General features: G+C 38.5%; 1 protein-coding gene across 1 annotated transcript in view; it reads left to right on the forward strand.

Moving 5' to 3' along the window:
* TLN2 (talin 2) overlaps window positions 1-18567 on the forward strand; it is a 579984-nt gene that overhangs the window by 399479 nt on the left and 161938 nt on the right. The window contains exons 26-32 of the mRNA XM_027851789.1: window positions 517-651; window positions 1567-1695; window positions 4702-4804; window positions 11127-11335; window positions 13699-13818; window positions 14680-14877; window positions 15973-16112. Coding sequence (XP_027707590.1) covers window positions 517-651; window positions 1567-1695; window positions 4702-4804; window positions 11127-11335; window positions 13699-13818; window positions 14680-14877; window positions 15973-16112 — 1034 coding nt within the window. The remainder of the gene's footprint in view (window positions 1-516; window positions 652-1566; window positions 1696-4701; window positions 4805-11126; window positions 11336-13698; window positions 13819-14679; window positions 14878-15972; window positions 16113-18567) is intronic.

Here is an 18567-nt window from a genome sequence, read left to right on the forward strand (position 1 = left end):
AATTATATACCTAGGAAGTCCAGTGAGGTCACAGGTCTGGAACAAAAAACAAAAAAAAGTTCCCTCATTTGCATTTTGTTTGTTTGTTTGTTTGTTTTTGTTCCAGAGCCATGATTTCCTTGGTAAAAGAGATACCCTCCACTAATACAGATTAGTAGCTATTCTGCAGCTTATAGTCTTAAGAGAGTTTCTGAAGGAACTGACAAGTTAGGTGACTTGTCCACAGTCATACTGCCAGTTTGAGTCAGAATCAGAAATTAAAGCCATGTGTTCTCTGCTCTGGGACTGAACTGTTTAGTCATCCCCCAACTAGAAAGCAATCTGTCAGAAATTAGGTTTAGATCAGTGCCTCACACCATATACCAAAATAAGCACCAAATGTGTACGTGACTTAGGTATAAAAGAACACAACATAAACAAATTAGAGGAACAAGAAAGGAATAACCTTTCGGGTCACTGAATGGGGAAGAGTTCGTGACCACACAGATTCTCCATTTGCTTTCTGCTCATATCTAGCCGGGAAGCAAAATGGTGGCCTCAGCCAAAGCCGCAGTGCCTACTGTCAGCGACCAGGCTGCAGCTATGCAGCTGAGCCAATGTGCCAAGAACCTTGCTACCAGCCTGGCAGAGCTGAGAACTGCCTCTCAAAAAGTAAGTAAACTTCAGATTTATTAGTACTGAAAAGTGCTTAAAAAAAAAAAATGGTTAGGAGCTTCTTGGTACAGTTTAAGGGTGGGAGTAGATATTTCAGGGTGTGTTCTGAATACTCTTTGGGAACCTCCTTTAATGTATCAAGGTTCGTCCTTTCATGTTGTTTATGTCATTTGCTTATTTGTAACCTTCAGTTGGGAGTCATGTGTTCCTCCTGCCTCCCTCCTGATCTTTTGGCTGGTTCAGATGTTTCGAAGGTTAGATATACACTGATCTCTGCAAGCATTCTCAAAGATAGTTTTTTGTCATTTGAGGTAGCGCTAGAATCTTTGGTGTTCGTTAGTCTCTGTGACATGTAAACCTCTCTTCTATATATTTATTCATATTTGCCACAGGACAACTTATTAAACTAATAGAAAAGCTTTAGAGTCATTTTATCTTCCCATGTTATCTCTACTACCTTTGTTTGCATAAATGGTTTAAAGCCTTGCACTAGAACATCTGATTTGGCAATAAAATATGTCTTTCTTGGATCCAGTTGGTGGATAGATGAATGAATGAATGAATGAATGAATGTATGAATGAGTGAAGGGCTTACTATGCATAAAATACTATACTAAGCACTGAACACACATATAGAAGAGGCAGCCCGTGCTGTCAAGCGGCTCCCATTCTAATGGAGCAAACCACACACATGGAAAGTTTCAGCTGCAAGTCACATGGAAACTTCCCATGGTGCTCAGGGTACAAATGGTCCTGCCTCTTCATTAATGTCATTTCTGCTAATAATTTCTGATGTTGAACCATGTGTCCAGAACTCTCTTTTCTGGGTCTTCCTTCTGTGGATGTGACTATCTGGTGATTCCTTGTATGCATGTAAATGTTTCCCGCTTCACTTTACTCTTTTCTGGCTAGGCACACGAAGCGTGTGGCCCAATGGAAATCGACTCTGCTTTGAACATCGTACAAACTCTCAAAAATGAGCTGCAGGATGCCAAAATGACAGCTGTGGAGAGTCAACTAAAGCCACTCCCTGGAGAAACTGTAAGAAGGGATAATGGGATGATCAGAAATGATTTTTTTTTTCTGTTCCTAGAGGAGAAGATTAAAGTTGTATCTGAAGAGAAAAGAGTGTGGGCTTTTGATATAGCTGCGGAGAGATCCTTCCGTGGGTGTATGTGGTTTCAGTTCAGATTCACTGGTGGTCAAAAGAACTCTGTTTTCAAAAAAGTACCTGGGATATACAGACCTGGGCTGACCTCATTGCAGCAGAGAGCTAGAAAATAGTGCTAAGGCAGTATTCCCAGAGTAGCTGGCTACTTCTTCTGTGCATGTTTCCTAGTGGCATTAATTTATATTAATTTATATCTCTTTCTTAAAAGAGATATAAGTACAATAATATACAATTAATAACATTCACATTTCCTCCCCCAAAATTCTCTGTACAGGGAAGTATATGTGTGGAGCACTGCATATAATGTCCAACTTTTTTAATATGTTGATTAGCTTTTCTGAACTCTTATAAAGCATTATTCTCTTATAAGGGAAGGAAAAGAAATAGACGGGTAAAAGGAGATGATGTAAAACCAAAAGATATTAATAAAAATTTGTTTTAAGAAATAACATGCATTAACATGCCGCATTTGAGAAATAAGGTGTAGTGACAGGCATTAGTAAGAGGGTTGACAATCCAAACGTGACAGCAACCTGAAGAGAGGGATAATAGATTACCAATAATTAACAATAATAATCAATAATCCACTGAAAAAAATCAATGGACTTGATGTCAGGAACCCCTGAGTTCACATCTGTCTCTGTCATTTACTACATTTGTGAACCTGGGTGAGTGATTTAACTTCTCGGACCTCAGTTTCCTCATCGGTGATCAGTATCACTGAGCTAGACTCAGTGGGTGCCATGATTCCTTCTACCTCTTTATCTGTAATCCTAGGTCTAAAAGACCTGGGTTTTCCTCTCAGCTTTGCCACTAACTAGATACATGACCTTGGCCATGTGACATCCTTTCTACAGCCACTTTATTTCTAAAATAATGATACCTCCTGTGTCTCACCATATTGTAAAAACTTGCGAAGGAAGGACAGGTGAATGAACCATCCATATGCAATGTGATATTATTATTTCTACTAGGGATATGATCTGACCCATCATATAAATGTATTCATGATATTGCAAGGTGATTTAATGTCAGGGTTTAACTCTTATAAAAATTTACCGGTCCATATATATTGTAGTCAGGCTGCCTTTCCCTATTAACATATACTGATAATTTAAAGGTGTAAACAGCATTCTTTTCTCCTGCTGCTGCTGGGTGGATAGATAAGTGGATATTTCTAAGCCTGGGATATCCCGTTGTGAATTCCTGTAAATGAAGCTGCCTTGCTCAGAATAGTCTGAAAGCAGTTGAATGCCCTCAGGCACATTCTGTCTCAGTTTCCACTGATGTTTTCTGAATGCAGCAAATGTTTTACATTGCGGATGCATCTCAATTGCAACTTTATATTTTTATCTGGAAATAATATGAATTGCTGGCAAGCATTTCCGGAATGGAAGCATTTGTTTCTACTCTTGCTGCTAAAATTAGTTTTAGTCCAAATTCCCCTAGACAGACCACGAACCTAGAAATGCTGCCTTTACATCCATCTTTCTAGAGTTAGAGATTTAGGAGAGTCAGTGTATCACAGTGAAAAGAGAGACTGCCTTAAATCCAAAAAGACCTCAATCGAAGGCCCGCTTCAGATATGTTGGCTTTGTGACCCTGGGCAGGTTACGTGGCCTCTCAGTGTTCTGGGCAGCTCTTTAAGATGATAAATTATTATAGAGACAATACTGACCTGTCTTGGGAAAAGGTGTTTTCTCAAACAGGAGCTCCTTGTATCAATTAAATCACAGCTCCAGTCCCGAGCTCTGTCCATCTCTAACCATAGATGTAGACCAAAAAGACCTTAAAAAGTAGTTGTTCCAGCTTCCCCCACTCCTTTACAGATGATGTCTCCAAGAGGTGATGTCTCCAAGGTCATTCAGGTAGTTAAGTGATAGAGCAAGGATTTAAACCCCAATCCTCTAATTCCAAATCCATTGTGTTTTTCCACTGGTAACTGGGATGTAGCAACTGTATTTAAAAAGAAGGAAAAAAACAAAACAAACACCAGCCTTGTATTTAAGGGCCCTTACTAAATGTTGACACATCCTGATAATGCTTTTAAGTTTTGCATTCAAATAATGACCCTAACCTAGTCATTTGCTGAGTTCTTTAATGGGATAATTTATCCTGGATAGATTTATTCTGTTTTAAAATAACAGATTGTCCGTTTATCACAATCAAAACAAGGGGTTGTACCTTAGACGGGAAATAAACGTTTATGGAGCACCTCCTTAATATGTAAGACAGATACTAATGATAAATAAGAATCAAGTAACTCTTGCCCTCAGAGAGCTTATATTCTACTGAGGAAATGTTTAAAAGAATCCTACTCCCATTGTTTTATTGACCATCCTCAAAATTTCTTTCACATTTTACCTGTCCTGTTTGAAATAGAATGATGAAATTATCCATTTTCAAAGATCCTTCATCCAAATGAGGTAGAAGAATACCCCTTCTGCCCGCTTAGTCGATGGGGGTCTTTGATTTGCTCTAAGGATTTGCAATGAATGTTCCAAAATAGCTTTCAAAGAGTCATTATTATCATCAATGCTAACAAATTTACATAGCCCTTTCTGATTTACAAAACCCTTTTATCACAACTGCCCTTTAACAGAGATATAATGAAGTATTATTAGCCTCACTGTATAAGTAAGGAATCATTGACTCAGAGGAGTGGGATGACTAACCGTGGCCACACAGCTAACAAGCCCTAGGACTTCAGTCTCTGATTCCAAGTCCAGTGCACCACATGCTATACCTTGTTGTTTCTAGGTAGAAATCATTAAGACATTGGCCAATTGTTTTGTTTTTTTTTAAATACATACTATAAACTTAGTGTAGGTTTTTCATTTCCTCAGAGTGACCTTCCCCCATATCTATTGTTTTAGCTGGAAAAGTGTGCCCAGGATCTAGGAAGTACCTCCAAAGCTGTCGGGTCCTCAATGGCCCAGCTGCTGACTTGCGCTGCTCAAGGCAATGAACACTACACAGGTAGGTGCTACTTCATTACTCATGATGCCATACAGCAAACCAGCAGGTTTTCACTCGTTGAGTGATTTTTTTTTTTTTAATCCTCTCATGCTAGTGGTGAGAGTTCCAGGTGTCATTAACCATCATGGATAAAAATTTGTCATTAGAGGAACAGCTGAATTAGTTGCTGAAATGTCTGAGTAGGAACCTCAGGATGACACACTCGAGTCAGTTTAGAAAATGTCTCCGAATCATTTTTTGACAGAATTGTGCTTCCTAGGACTAAAACAGAAATGTGCATCATTTCAGTGGTTAAGAGCCCTGCCTGGCTTTTATTTAAATTGGTTATCATGTAGCGCATCGCTTATTTCTGAACATAATCCAAGGCACATACATTAATTAATTCTGTGGAAAGTAGTCATCAGTCTTCTTTCTGGTTTTTGTTTTTTCTTTTTTAAGTTTTCTCCTTCTCTAGCTACTCCTAGCTCTAGTTTCACATCTAAATCAAATTATTTTTGTAACATATAAGCCAGAGATCAGGGAATTAGTTTACATAATCTGTTTTTCATTTTAGAAAAAAAAATTGAATGTCATGTTGCTTGCCTTCTCAGTAGATGGTGAATGGGGCAGGAAGGAGGGACAGAATTTGGGACTCAAAATTTAAAAACAAAACACAGTTGAAAATAAATAAATAATAAACGTTTAGAAATGTTCCGTAAGGAAAAAATTGAAAAGGGGCTAGTAGAAAATTTTCATGGTTATTTAAAAAAGCACACCAACCTATTTTCTTGTTACTATCGGCAAAGAATTGATACTCCCACAGTTGTGTGTTTTCCTGTTTAATTGATATGTGATTTTTTTAAAAACAGTTTTTCAGTTTCTTTGATATAAGAATTAATGTGGTTTATATATTCTTCAGAAATCAAGCATTCACAGTGATCTGACTGTACTTTGTTTGTGTAAGATAGCAAGGAGTCCAAATATGATACAAGTGAATTAGAAAAATTAGAAAATAAATTAGAATTTAATAATAATAATTTAATATATTTAATAATATGTTTATTTAAATATATTTAATGATAATTTAATGATAATAATAAATTTTAAAATTAGAAAATAACGCACTTATACATTAGTTGCATATTGTCTCCTTTGTTAGAATGTAAGCTACTTGAGGACAGGGATGATTTCATTTTTGTCTTTCTGTCTCCAGCGCCGAGCAAAGTACTTGAATGTATTTTTGTTGTTGTTGTTGTTGAGTCATGTCTGACTCTTTGTGACCCCATTTGGGCTTTTCTTGGCAGAGATACTGGAGCAGTTTGCCATTTCTTTCTCCAGTTCATTTTACAGATGAGGAAATGAGGCAAACAAAGTAAAGTGACTTCCCCAGGGTCACACAGCTAGTAAGTGTCTGAAGCCAGATTTGGACTCAGGAGGATGAGTCTTCCTGACTCGGGCCCGGCGCTCTATCCACTGCACCACCTCGCTGCATATATTAAGTAGCACTTACCAAAGGCTTGCTGATTAATTGAGGGTTTTTTTTTCCCATAAAAGGGAAAGATGGGGATATTCTGGTTGTTTGAGTACTCTGGCAGAAAGATAATTAGTGTAGTTATACTACACATTGGCAATTAATTTTTGAAGAATTAGAATACAAGAAAACTCTTGTCACAGAGTCTTAAACTTAATTTTACCCTTCCTTCATAACTCAGAAGGTACTTCAAGATCTTGATTATGAACACCATTTATTACTGTTCTGTTCTGCATATTTTTTCTGTTTATTTGCTGTCTCTGGTTGTTTGGAAAAGGTAGTGAGATGAAGTAGAATGATCACCAAACTTGTATTTGAAAGAACTGGGGCTAAATCCTGGTTGTGACAGTTAAATTCTATATGACCCTAAGCAAAGCATTTCACTTTTCTGAAGCTCAGTTTCTTCATCTGTAAAATAAAATTAGTAATCCTTTCACTTCTACTTGTGTTATTGTGATAAATGTGAGTTGTCATTATTATAGTTAATGAAATACTGTTATTGTCTTTAACTATCATTCTTCAAATCTTATCCCACCTCTTAATTACTACTTTCTCTCTGTATTTAGTGATGCAGTTCAAACTTATCCTCCCTCAGAGAGCACCTCAGAAGAAGGGTGCTGTCTTACTTACTGCATGTGTGAATGCATTCATGCATGTATGCATTTTGGTTTTGGGGGACATTTGTTTCTTTTGTATCCAACACAACTGCTTCATGGACCTTGCCATCATTGGGAGATATTCTGCCTCGTCAATCTGAAGCTTTCCCTCTCTCTCTCTTCAATACAAGTTTTTCAGTAAAGCTAAAGGCTTAAAAAACAAACAGGAGCTTGGTGTCTGGTTAAGTGCCTTTTATACAGTGGGTGCTTAATAAATTGAGTATTTGAAGGCAATATTAATGGAAGACTTTGGGTATTGTGGTGTTTGGGGCTTTCTCTTTCTATACCTACTAGAGGGTAAATTATTCAAAGGCTGGGATATCTTTGTATTTCCTACTGAGTTTAAAAATAACAAATGGTCAGTAAATACTGAATGAATGAATGAGTGAGTGAGTGAATAGATGAATGAATGAATGAATGAGAAAATGATGAGACCTTTCTTTGTCATCCTGAAATTATCATCAGTGTCTCAAATAATATCAGAGTTACAGTTTTTCATGTGTATAAAGTTTTCTCCAGTCCCTGTATCCAGCTATTGTGGGACTTGTTTAAAAATAATTTTGAGACAATTTTAAATCCTTTCCCCCTTCCCCCAGCGGAATCATGTGGTAGCTGACTTTTACTTGCATAGTTGTATTTGTCCAATTGTGATTTTAAATTCTAGGATAAAGAAGTCCCTGTAATAAAGACCAGCCATTATAAGAGGTTTCTTCTGTATTTAATCTCACTGGTGCATATTTTCCAGACACTGCTATTGAACATAATTTAGGATCCAGATGGTGAGGGAGCTGCTGAAGTAATTTATGACTTCAAGTGCTTTTTTGTAGTTTTTAAAGATCCCTTTGCAGTGCTTTCCCAATCTCAGTTCTGGCAATGCAACTCAGACCACAGAATTGTTTTGTTTTGCTTTTTAAACCTGTCCCCATGGTGGTCACCAGTTAGACTATTATTGCAAATTCAACCATTGGACAACATGAGATATTTGCCAGGCCCTTTCACTGACCTGTTTTGGCCTTTCTCCATCTTTAGTATCAGTGGGTTCCTGCTCCTTGGAAACTAAATCATACCGTAGAGGTCCTTAAGCTCAATGAGTTTCAGAGGGAATCCTAAACAGAAGTTATTTGGGATGAACATACTTAAGTCTTTGAAATTCGCCTCTTCTTATATGCATCCTTTTTACTGAGTTGGTTTCTCACCATTACTTTCTGGATATAGTCTTCATCTGTAAAAATGCATTTGGGGCCAAGTGAATCTCGATAGAAATGCCTTTTCTAGCTTCCTATACCAAATACTGTGTTCTCTGCATATGAAATCAGGTTGGATTTTAGGTCATAGGTGATAAATAAACAGGGAGATAAAGAGAAGATATAATTTTGAGCTGGAATCAATCAATCAGTAAGCACATATTAAGCACCCACTCTTTCTCAGGCACTATTCTCTGTTCTGGGGATGCAAATGCAAAGAATAAGTCAATTTCTACTCTCAAGGAGCCTTACATTCTAACAATGATGTAAGGAACCTTAGAGATCATCTAGTTTAATCCTTCTTATTTTATGGATGAGGAGACTGAGGTCTGGAGAGACTAATTTGTCCAATTCACATTTTTTATAAATGGCAGATTTTGAGCTAGAAGGCAAGACTTCTTATTTCCCTCCCAGTGTTACTGCACTATGCCTCCTCGATAAAGAAAAGGCGTAGGTCTGAAATCAAATGACCATTCCCCTCATCTTTCATCTTTTTTTTGTTCATGTTAATCTCACTTATTTTTGCACATTTTCTTGTGAACTTTTCATCAACAATCTCCCCTTCCCTCCCCCCACAACAACAACAAAAATTATTTTGTTTAAATTTACTTCAGTCTATATAAACTATGCTTGAAGCTTGCCATATGATAAAGTAGGGATTGGGAACTTTGTAATTTGCATTCATTAGGTTACAGAGCTATATCCCAGCTGTGTCTTTTCCTAAATATTTACAGATTAGCCAGCCTGAGATACAACAACACTGTCTCATTTATATATCTGAGTTTCTTCTGGTGTCTTTATTGCACTATTGCACCTCACACTGAAAATGAAAGGACCACCTACTGACTCCTCAGACTAAGCCAGAGTGTTTCCCTGCTACACATACATAGTTTAACTTTGAACCCTCGAATAATTATCAGATGAAGGTTAGAGTTGAAGGCTATAAACTGTTGAGGATTTTTTTATGTATTTTTCTTCTCCGTGAGGTCCAGTAAGACACGTGCGTATTCCTTTATCCTTCTCATCAATTCATGTCTTGGCTTTGCCAGGCAAACATTTTCATATTTATTGTCATGACTTAATGTTGGTGAATAACTGCTCGATGTCTGCAGAGGATAAATTGGAATTGAGGTCCGAGAGTCTAAGGGAAATAGGTTAAGTGGCATATAAGTAAACTTTAGAGGCTAGAGAAAGCCAGCATCAGGCCTCGGCATCATCAGGGAGGCAAAAAGCAGATAGACAGACAGACAACAAGATAAGCATTTATGAAAAGTGTTATTATGTACCAGGTACTGTGCTAAATTCGAGGATACAAGTACACTCACAAGCGATCCCTCCCTTGAAGGAGCTTTTGTTTTGAATGTGTTTTGTTATGACAACTCATAAAGCAGGGCTGGAAACAGGGAGGATAGTTACTCTCCAGAGGGACTCTTTGGAGTACTGGTGGGCGCCTGAGATGGAGGCCCAGTTCTAGGAAGGATTAGATCAGAGCTCACCTATCAGAGACCTTCATTTTGTCCTACCCACGTCCACCAGCGCTGTAGAATTAGCTTTTTCTCTAGCAGTGCTGGGCCAGTACAATGGCACGGGCCAGCCCAGAATGAGCTACCATATGGACAGGCATCAGTTCTTGTGGAATTTTGTGGCACTACCATGCTTCTCCCAGAGCACGTTATTACTATTGCTACATTCTTGTCTCTTCTTGGCAACAATCTGGAAGTGAATTTACGCTCTGTAATGAAGGGGTGTGTGTGTGTGTGTGTGTGTGTGTGTGTGTGTATACATACACGCATATATATGTCTAATAGTAGCTATCTCTGAGGGGAAAGGAAAGAAAAACTGATAACTTTATATTTAAAAGGAATAGTAAATTGTACATAATAGTTTTGCAATTTCGCATGCAATCTTTTTTTTCTATTCAGTGTTACGGAAATACTTGCTTTATTTCTTAAATTCAGAATAAAATAAAAAAATAATTATTTGTGTTGTACTTTAAAACAAAAAAGTTTCATCACAGCAACCCTGGGAGCTATGTAGTGCAGATAATATCTTTATTTTGGAGATGGGAAAAATGACTCACTGTGAGAGAAGTTCAGGGATGTTTCCAAGCCTTACACAGATACTAAATAATAGCAGTGGGCCTTGAACCCAAGTTCTGTAGACTCCAAAAATAGCATCTTGCTATTGTGAGCCGAGTGTGTGAGCACGTTCACCCACTTACGTGTTCATTTGCTTGTCTTCAAGAGAGCGAGGTACTCTTGCATGCTTGAGTGGACTGTTGAGTGTACTCACTGGACATATTCCCAGTACCTGCCTCATTCAATGCCCCACCCTCACTATCACGTCCAGCACCTCACACCCATCAAGGCAACATCACCCCCTTGTCATGACCCCTCATGATGGGTCAATATGGCCAGACCCATTTTACAGGTTTTACCTTCACGAGCCTTGGACAACTTATTTGTTTGATGGGACTTCAGAGAAGATGATGGGTCAGTTTTATGACCCAGACTTCTGGTACCATCTTGTTATACATCTGTGTGGACATACTTGACAGTATAGTAGCAAAATGTGGCTTTGAGCAAGTTGGAGGACCTTGTCATCGTATTCTCCACTTGAATCCCTCTTGGCTCATTGCAATAAATACACTTCAAAAAACATCAGTCATTCCCCATTGCTGTTTTACCATGTGTCATTTTGTTAACTCGTCTCCTGCTTGTGGCAGGAAGACCCCTCTTTCAGTGGCCCTAAAGAACCAGTCCCTTTTCACCAGTAACTACAGGAAGTCTCTTTCTGCCTTCAGTCATGTAAATAATCATTATGCCCCATCATAATTGTGTTGCTCATTGTAGATTTAAACACTGGCTTTATACAGTATTCTAACAGACAGTCTGGTGGATTTTTCCTTCAAGGGGTGGCTGCAAGAGAGACAGCACAGGCTTTGAAAACCCTGGCCCAGGCAGCTCGAGGAGTAGCAGCATCTACCAGTGATCCTGTGGCAGCTCATGCTATGTTGGATTCAGCCAGAGATGTGATGGAGGGCTCAGCCATGCTCATTCAAGAAGCTAAGCAGGCCCTGATTGCCCCTGGAGATGCAGAAAGTCAACAGAGACTAGCTCAGGTGGGCCCTAAGGGTAGGATTTATGGATTACCATACATGGGGACAACTTGGTAGGCTGGTACTTGGTATACTTGGTTCTGCCTTTACTAAACTTATCTGTTACCATCCCCTATCCAGTAAATGCCTTAACTATAGGGTAAGATTCCACAGGTCTCTAAATTCTTTGAACCATATATAATGTAGAATAAGCCAGTTCAGTTCATCTTTACTGTGTGGGCAATGGCATTGATGTGCAGAGCTGGCATAAAGCATTTGTGTGCCAGAAAGCAAAATGCAAAAATAGTATCCTCATGTCTTATGGCTCACAAGAGCCTTAGAGCCTATACTGTAACATTTGTGACTTAAAAGACAAATACCAACATATGTAGGAATCATAATTTTTTGACATTGAATGTGTACATTTATTTTAAAAAAAAAAGTCATTTTAAAAGCCATCCCTCATTAGGTCCACATGTGACTTGGCAGTTTACTTCACCTATTTCTAGGGCCAGCTAGAAAGATTCAGTTTGCCTCTCCCCCCCAAAAAAAATCATGTGAAAAGGCCTAAAATTCTCTGAATTATTTGCTAAAGAACTTGGGACCTCAGACTTTAGCCTACCATGCTAGCTGCATGAGCCTGCATAATTTAGCTGCTCCATACTCTGGGCAGCTCTGGCCCATAGGATCGTAGATCTGAGAGCCAGAAGGAAATCTTGGAACTCATCAAACCCAACCCCCCCCCCCCCCCCTCATTTTACCAATGAGGAGATGGAGGCTTAAGGAGGTTAATTGACTTGCCCATATTTATACCAGCATTAAGATTCAGTCAGATGTGGAATTTGAACCCAAGTACTCTCACTCCAAAGCTAGTATTCTTTTTTAAAGACTATACTGTTCTCTTAGGCTGTACATTCCAGCAAAGGTACCTGCCTGCTTTGGTAAGGTGAGCTTCTTCATCTGGGAGTGTTTTATGCCAGTGAAATCACAAGTCCATTCCTTAACCCTTTCCCTAACGTGTATTTGGAAGATACTTCAGCATTTTTGTTCTTGGTGAGTTTAGTGTGGGTGACACATTGGCAAAAACCTGATCTGAGCCTGGTGAACTGAGACTAACAAATGAAACCAGTTAGTCTGTTCACCTTAACCCTAGATTCTGGGATGGAGCAGCAGTATGGAGAAATATCTATGAAATGAAAAATACAGGCTCTTTCTTTCTCTCAGGATATATCCTATTTCTTTATTTGTTTGTTTATTCATTTTAAAGACTTAATTTTCTCCCTTTCACCCAGCTTCAAAGTATAGGGGCTACTCCTCCCCCACTCTCAATTGGCTGAAAGGCTTTGACATGCTCCATTTCTGACCTCCATTCCTTTCCTAAGCAACCTGATGGCCCTCTGAGCCCTAAGAACTCACCATTTTAAGTGAAGACTAGCCCCCTGCAGCTCAGAATTCCCAAGCTCAGGAAATTGAACAGCCCTAACCTCCCCAGTAGCTGGGCTATCATGCGTGAGCCACCCTGCCCAATTATGTTCTATTTAAGAGAACAGAAGAGTACACGTGTCGAGTAGCTGAAGCAACAAGTGAAGTCCCTGTCAGTGCAAAATAGCACATCCCAAAATGAGTATGGAATTACTGAAGAGATGCAGTCACTCACCTAGGTAGAATGAGGTTTGTTTCAAAGGGTCTTGTTTCAAAGGACTTTTTAGAATCAGGGAACTCAGAACGAGCTTTCAGCCTTATGTCCTCAGCAAAACTCATAAGATAAAGGGGATTCTATTTTTTTTTCTTTGACACAGCTTGAGCTAGTTGTGACTTCTGAGCTAAAGCTATTGGAATCAAAAAGCACCTTGGACTTCCTTGCTCTAGGGCATCTGCTTAGGTGCCATGTCAGGGTGTTATCCCGGGGAACATGGATACGTTGGCTTTGGGCTTAGAACCTTTGCTGAGAAGACATAGTTTAATAGCATCGTTTTTGTTTTTTTTTTACTGGAACTGGGATTTCATTGGCATAGGAAGTTCCCAGGAATGAATTTCTACCAATGCAAATCCACACTTCTTTGCAATGCATAGTCATAGAGAGTCTTGCTGGGTCCCTGAGACTTTAAGTGCCATGGATCACATTGCCAGTATGTATCAGGAGGGGGATTCGATCTAGGTCTTTTCAGAGGCCAGTTCTCTATCCAGTTCACCACACTGCAATTTCAGGTAGATACTGACAATTTCCATGACTTGTAACTTTTGGGGAGGTAGACACTACAGTCTCACCAGGGTTGGGATGTCCATTCTGCATCATTTTAGCAACACAATTTTGCATCCAAGGGATACTTAATTTGGGCAAGGTGAAATTCAAGGAACTCTTTTATTATTCTGTTTTTTCTTTTAAGGTGGCCAAAGCTGTCTCACACTCTTTGAACAACTGTGTGAATTGCCTCCCAGGACAGAAGGATGTGGACGTGGCCTTGAAGAGTATTGGCGAGTCTAGCAAGAAGCTCCTTGTTGATTCGGTGAGAAGAATCATTTTATTGGGGAAGACATTTAAGTATTTGGATTCTTTTCCAGTGTAAAATATGGAGTCTTTTTGGAGAAACTATTTCTTAGGATGTTTCTCTTTTGTTTAATCAAACGTCTATTTCCTCTTATCACTTGAAAGTAGAACTAATTTCCATAAGTGTACATAAGAATACATTTCCATAAATGTATTCCGCAGCATACATTTTCCAGTGGATCCATAACTCATTGCTTTTTAAGGTCATTTCAGCAGAGAAAGTCAGTGTAGGAAATATGAACTTTGATCTCATCTTTATTGATGGTCCCTCTACCGCATTAGGAGGAAAAGAAAAGGGAGACAGGTCTAGTGTACTTATGGGGTATTATCACTTGTAGCCATCTGACACTTTTCTCAGTCACCCACCCTGGAGAATGAAAAGCTACATTACTAGCAAAGATCACAAGTATAACAACAAAAGCTATTGTAGATTTTACTAAACCTGATAATTATTTTATGTCTATATTACAAAAGTTAATTATTGGTGGTTTAGAAAATCAGAAGGCCCTCAATGTAGCAGTGGTTTTGTTTTTTTCCTACTCTTAGGGTTTGAGACTTAAAAACAAATAAATCCATTGTTGAAGCATCTTTCCATCTAAAATGTTAATCTCTTGGGTTCATCTCTGTGCTGTTTTCCTGACATTAGATTTGTTCTGTGTCTCAAGGGTAAGTTCCAACTGCATGTTGAAGGACAAGTTTAACTTGGGGTGGGATCACAGAGATGTAGTAGTTCTTTGTCTTAATTTTATCATTACATACTTCATAATACACATACGTCAAAGATGAAAGTCACATTTTTCTCTCTATTTTCTTACCCTAGCTACCACCAAGTACCAAGCCTTTCCAGGAAGCCCAAAGTGAATTGAACCAGGCTGCAGCTGACCTGAACCAGTCAGCAGGGGAAGTAGTCCATGCCACTCGGGGACAGAGCGGAGAACTAGCAGCTGCCTCTGGAAAATTCAGTGATGACTTTGATGAATTCCTCGATGCTGGCATTGAAATGGCTGGTCAAGCTCAGGTAGGTGGCAGTGGTGGTGCTGGTGATACTTGGTCCTGAGTTCACGTATACCTTTCTGCTGAGCATTTGGGACCTCGATTTCCTTGTGTACATTGGTAGAGACAAGCTTCAGGGAGCCTGGGGGTAGCTCTGTTCTGTATGCTTCTTGGGAAGATCCATGATCCATGATGACCTCATTAAAATGGTGCTCTCCGAAGGTGGTATCAAACTTGGATCCTTGCCGGTGAAAGAAATATTTCCAGGCTCCAAAGGATGAGTTTTTCTTTTCTTGTCCTTCCTTAGGCAATTCCTCTTTGTACTTAAGCCATTTGGGGTAGAAACATGGCATGCATTTAACAGAGATTAGGGTAGCAGATTGGAATTTAACATACCTTGGTAAAAGTTTGTGTTTATAATTTTTCTCATGCCAGTTGGCACATTTAAATCTATCGTTTTGAAACCTAGTATCGAACAATTAAATTTTCCCTCCTACAAATGAATAGATAAACCTCTTTTTTAGAGCAAGGAAACATGACAAGCCTAGTTATCACTGTTTTCTGAACTCCAGTGATCTCCCTAAGAGAGATCAAGGGTATTTCTTGCCCTCTTATCTACAAAAGGTGTTTTCTTTTTCTTTTCTTTTTCTTTTTTTTTTTTTTTTAATTTTCAGATGCTAGGCCAGGTGAGAAATGTGTCTTTTCACTGTGTAGAAACTGCCGGAATGTAATCAGCCCTGAAAATAGAAACAATGTGGGTCGTTTGTGCCAGGCTGAGATGTACAAGCTGCTTGACAACCCAGGCATTGTTAAGCAAGTTGCTGGAATTGTTTGTGGGGAGTGTGTCTGCATGCACGCGGTTAGGAACTCAGCTCCTGTCAGACACTTGGTTGCTTCAGGATAGATTCCTGTCCCTAGAACGTGATGTGTAGAGGGGCATCTCTCTGGATAAGGGCATTCTCTGGTCAGCATCTTACAGAGGCAGGCATCTGGAGACAGGGTCTGCATAATGGGATCTGTACAGATAACTTACTTCTATTTCAGAATGCTCCCTGTGGCCCTGTGAGTCCCAGGGATGATATACAGACTGTAGTTAGTGTGGTTCCTTTTGACTTTCCAGACTAAAGAGGACCAGATCCAAGTGATAGGTAACCTCAAGAATATCTCCATGGCATCCAGTAAGCTGTTGCTAGCTGCTAAATCGCTCTCCGTTGATCCAGGAGCCCCTAATGCAAAAAATCTCTTAGCAGCAGCTGCAAGGTAAGAGGGGAAAAAAAAATAAGGGGTCATACTGTGTCACTGTGACAATTGTTTTCTCTTATAATGTCTTTAAATACTTGGTTCTAGCCTCTTGTTGCTACCTGTACTGCATGTGTTCCTTGTCAGTAGTGGAAATGAACACTTGGACTTTGGGTAGTTTATGAAAGTTGATTGTTTATGCATTTACATTATGTTTTAAGTGAATATGTAGGCATTTAATAATGGTTTACTGTATTGAATTTGAAGTTACAGTTTTTTTCCCTCATGACTTTTTTCTCCTTTTAATCCTAATAACTCGCATTTCTTTAGTGATTTAAAATTTGTGAAGTATTTTGCTGACAACAGCCCTGAGAGGTAAGTAGTATGAATATTATTTTACTTGAAATGTATTTGTCCATTTTACAGATAAGGAAACTCGGGCTGTAAGTGGTTGAATGAATTGCTTGTGTTCACATACCTAGTAAGTGTCCAGGATTGAATTTGAGCCCAAATCTCTTGATTCCAAATCTGTGCAATCTTTACTAAATTCTAAACTTCATTGATTTTGCAGGCTTAGTTTAAAATGAGTTTTTGACTGCTTGATCCTTGGACAACTGTATGACTCATTCAGTTTCTTCCTCTTTTTTAAGCTCTAAGTATAGCTAAATTCTATATTTACCATTGCATTTGGTTATCATTTCTTCTACCCAGAACAGTAACATCGTTGATTTATTTCTCATTCCTCGGAAAGCTGCTTCAGAGCTTTCCTTTTGTTTGTGGAGCCCCCAAGCCTTCTTATGGGCCTAACCATAACTCTTGATTCTCTCTCTACCATTCCTAGATGGTTCTTCAGTCTGTCTGAAAGCTAGAGCTACCAGAAAATGGACAAATACCTTAAGAGCTTTCAAATTCCACTTTTTTTTTTATTCTGAACTTAACAAACACCAAATAAAGTGGGCATTTCCAAGTACATAGTTGAATGGAAAAATGGGATTGTACCCAAAACAATGAATCTCTCTTGTGTACAGCTTGTTTTTCTTTTTCAAATAAATTCAAATGTAATTACCATAGCTTTCTTCCTTGTCGGTGGTTTCCCCACCCCCACCCTCGGCTTTCCCTTTTTTTTTTTTCCTTTTCCTTTAAATTTTTGGCTACCCTGTTCCTATCTTCTCCATCACCAACATCCCCCATTAGAAAGAGAAATTATAAAAATAGAAACAAAACTCTTAAAACAAATATGCATAGTCAGTCAAAACAAATTGCCACAGTATCCATATCTCAAACTGTATGGCTTATTCTGAATCTTGAGTTCATTGTCTTTCTTTCAGGAAATGAGTAGCAGGCTCCGCCATTGGTTCTCTAGAATCATGGTTGGTCATTGCATTTATCAGTTTTGAAGTCTTTCAAAGTTGTTTTTCCTCATAATGTTATTGTTACTGTATAGATTCTTTTCCCAGTTCTATTCATTTCATTTTTCATAAACTTCATTTAAGTCTTCCTAAGTTTCTCTGAAACTATCCATTCCTTTCATTATTTCTTACAGCATAATATTCCATTATATTCATGTAACATAATTTGTTCAGACATTTTTCCATTGATGGACAATGACTTTGTTTCCAGTTCTTTGCTACTATGAAAAGAGCTGCTACAGATATTCTTGTACATACAGATCCTTTTTCTTTTAACTCTTTGACGTATAGGCCTACTAGTGTTATTGTTGGTTCAGAGGTGATGCACAATTTAGTGACTTTCCAAATTGCCTTCCAGAATAGCTGGAGTATTTAACAATTCCACCAATAGCCCATTAACATGCCTCTTTTTCATTAACCATTCCAACATTTGTCAGTTTCTTTTTCTCTCACTTTTACCAATCAAATAATTATAATGTAGAACCTTGACTCAATTTTGTCTAAATATTAATGATTTGGAACATTTTTTTTAGCTAGAATTTCTTCCTTTGAAAACTACATGTTCGTTTCCTTCACCCATTCTATCTATTGAGGTATGACTCTTGTTCTTACAAATTTGAATCAGTTCATTGGGTGTCTTGGATATGAGGCTTTTATCAGAGAAACATGCTACAGTGATTTTTTTTCCCCAGTCAACTATTTCCATTCTAATTTTAATTACAAAAGTTTTGACTGTGCAAGCAAGTTTTAAGTATGTGATGTGATCAAAATTGTCCATTTTCTCTTTTGTGGTCCTCACTATCCTTTGTTTGATAGGAGCTCTTCCCCTATCTATACTTGTGCTCCATTTCTTAATTGATTTGCAAAAGTAAGGACTCTTGCACTTTGGAGATCTATTATTCTCTCAGTTGGGTTTTTAGTAACTGTTGCTGATTCTTTACTCTTCCTCCACCTCCCTAACTTGCCAAGACCCTTTTGATAAAGCTTTTTCCAGATATCTATCCTCAGACGGCTTTCATTATCTTACATTTTTTAAATGACCTCAAAATTACAGTGACTTCAAAGTT

The sequence above is a fragment of the Vombatus ursinus genome, unplaced genomic scaffold (assembly GCF_900497805.2).
Source record: "Vombatus ursinus unplaced genomic scaffold, bare-nosed wombat genome assembly UNPS02009205.1, whole genome shotgun sequence".
Taxonomy (NCBI): domain Eukaryota; kingdom Metazoa; phylum Chordata; class Mammalia; order Diprotodontia; family Vombatidae; genus Vombatus; species Vombatus ursinus.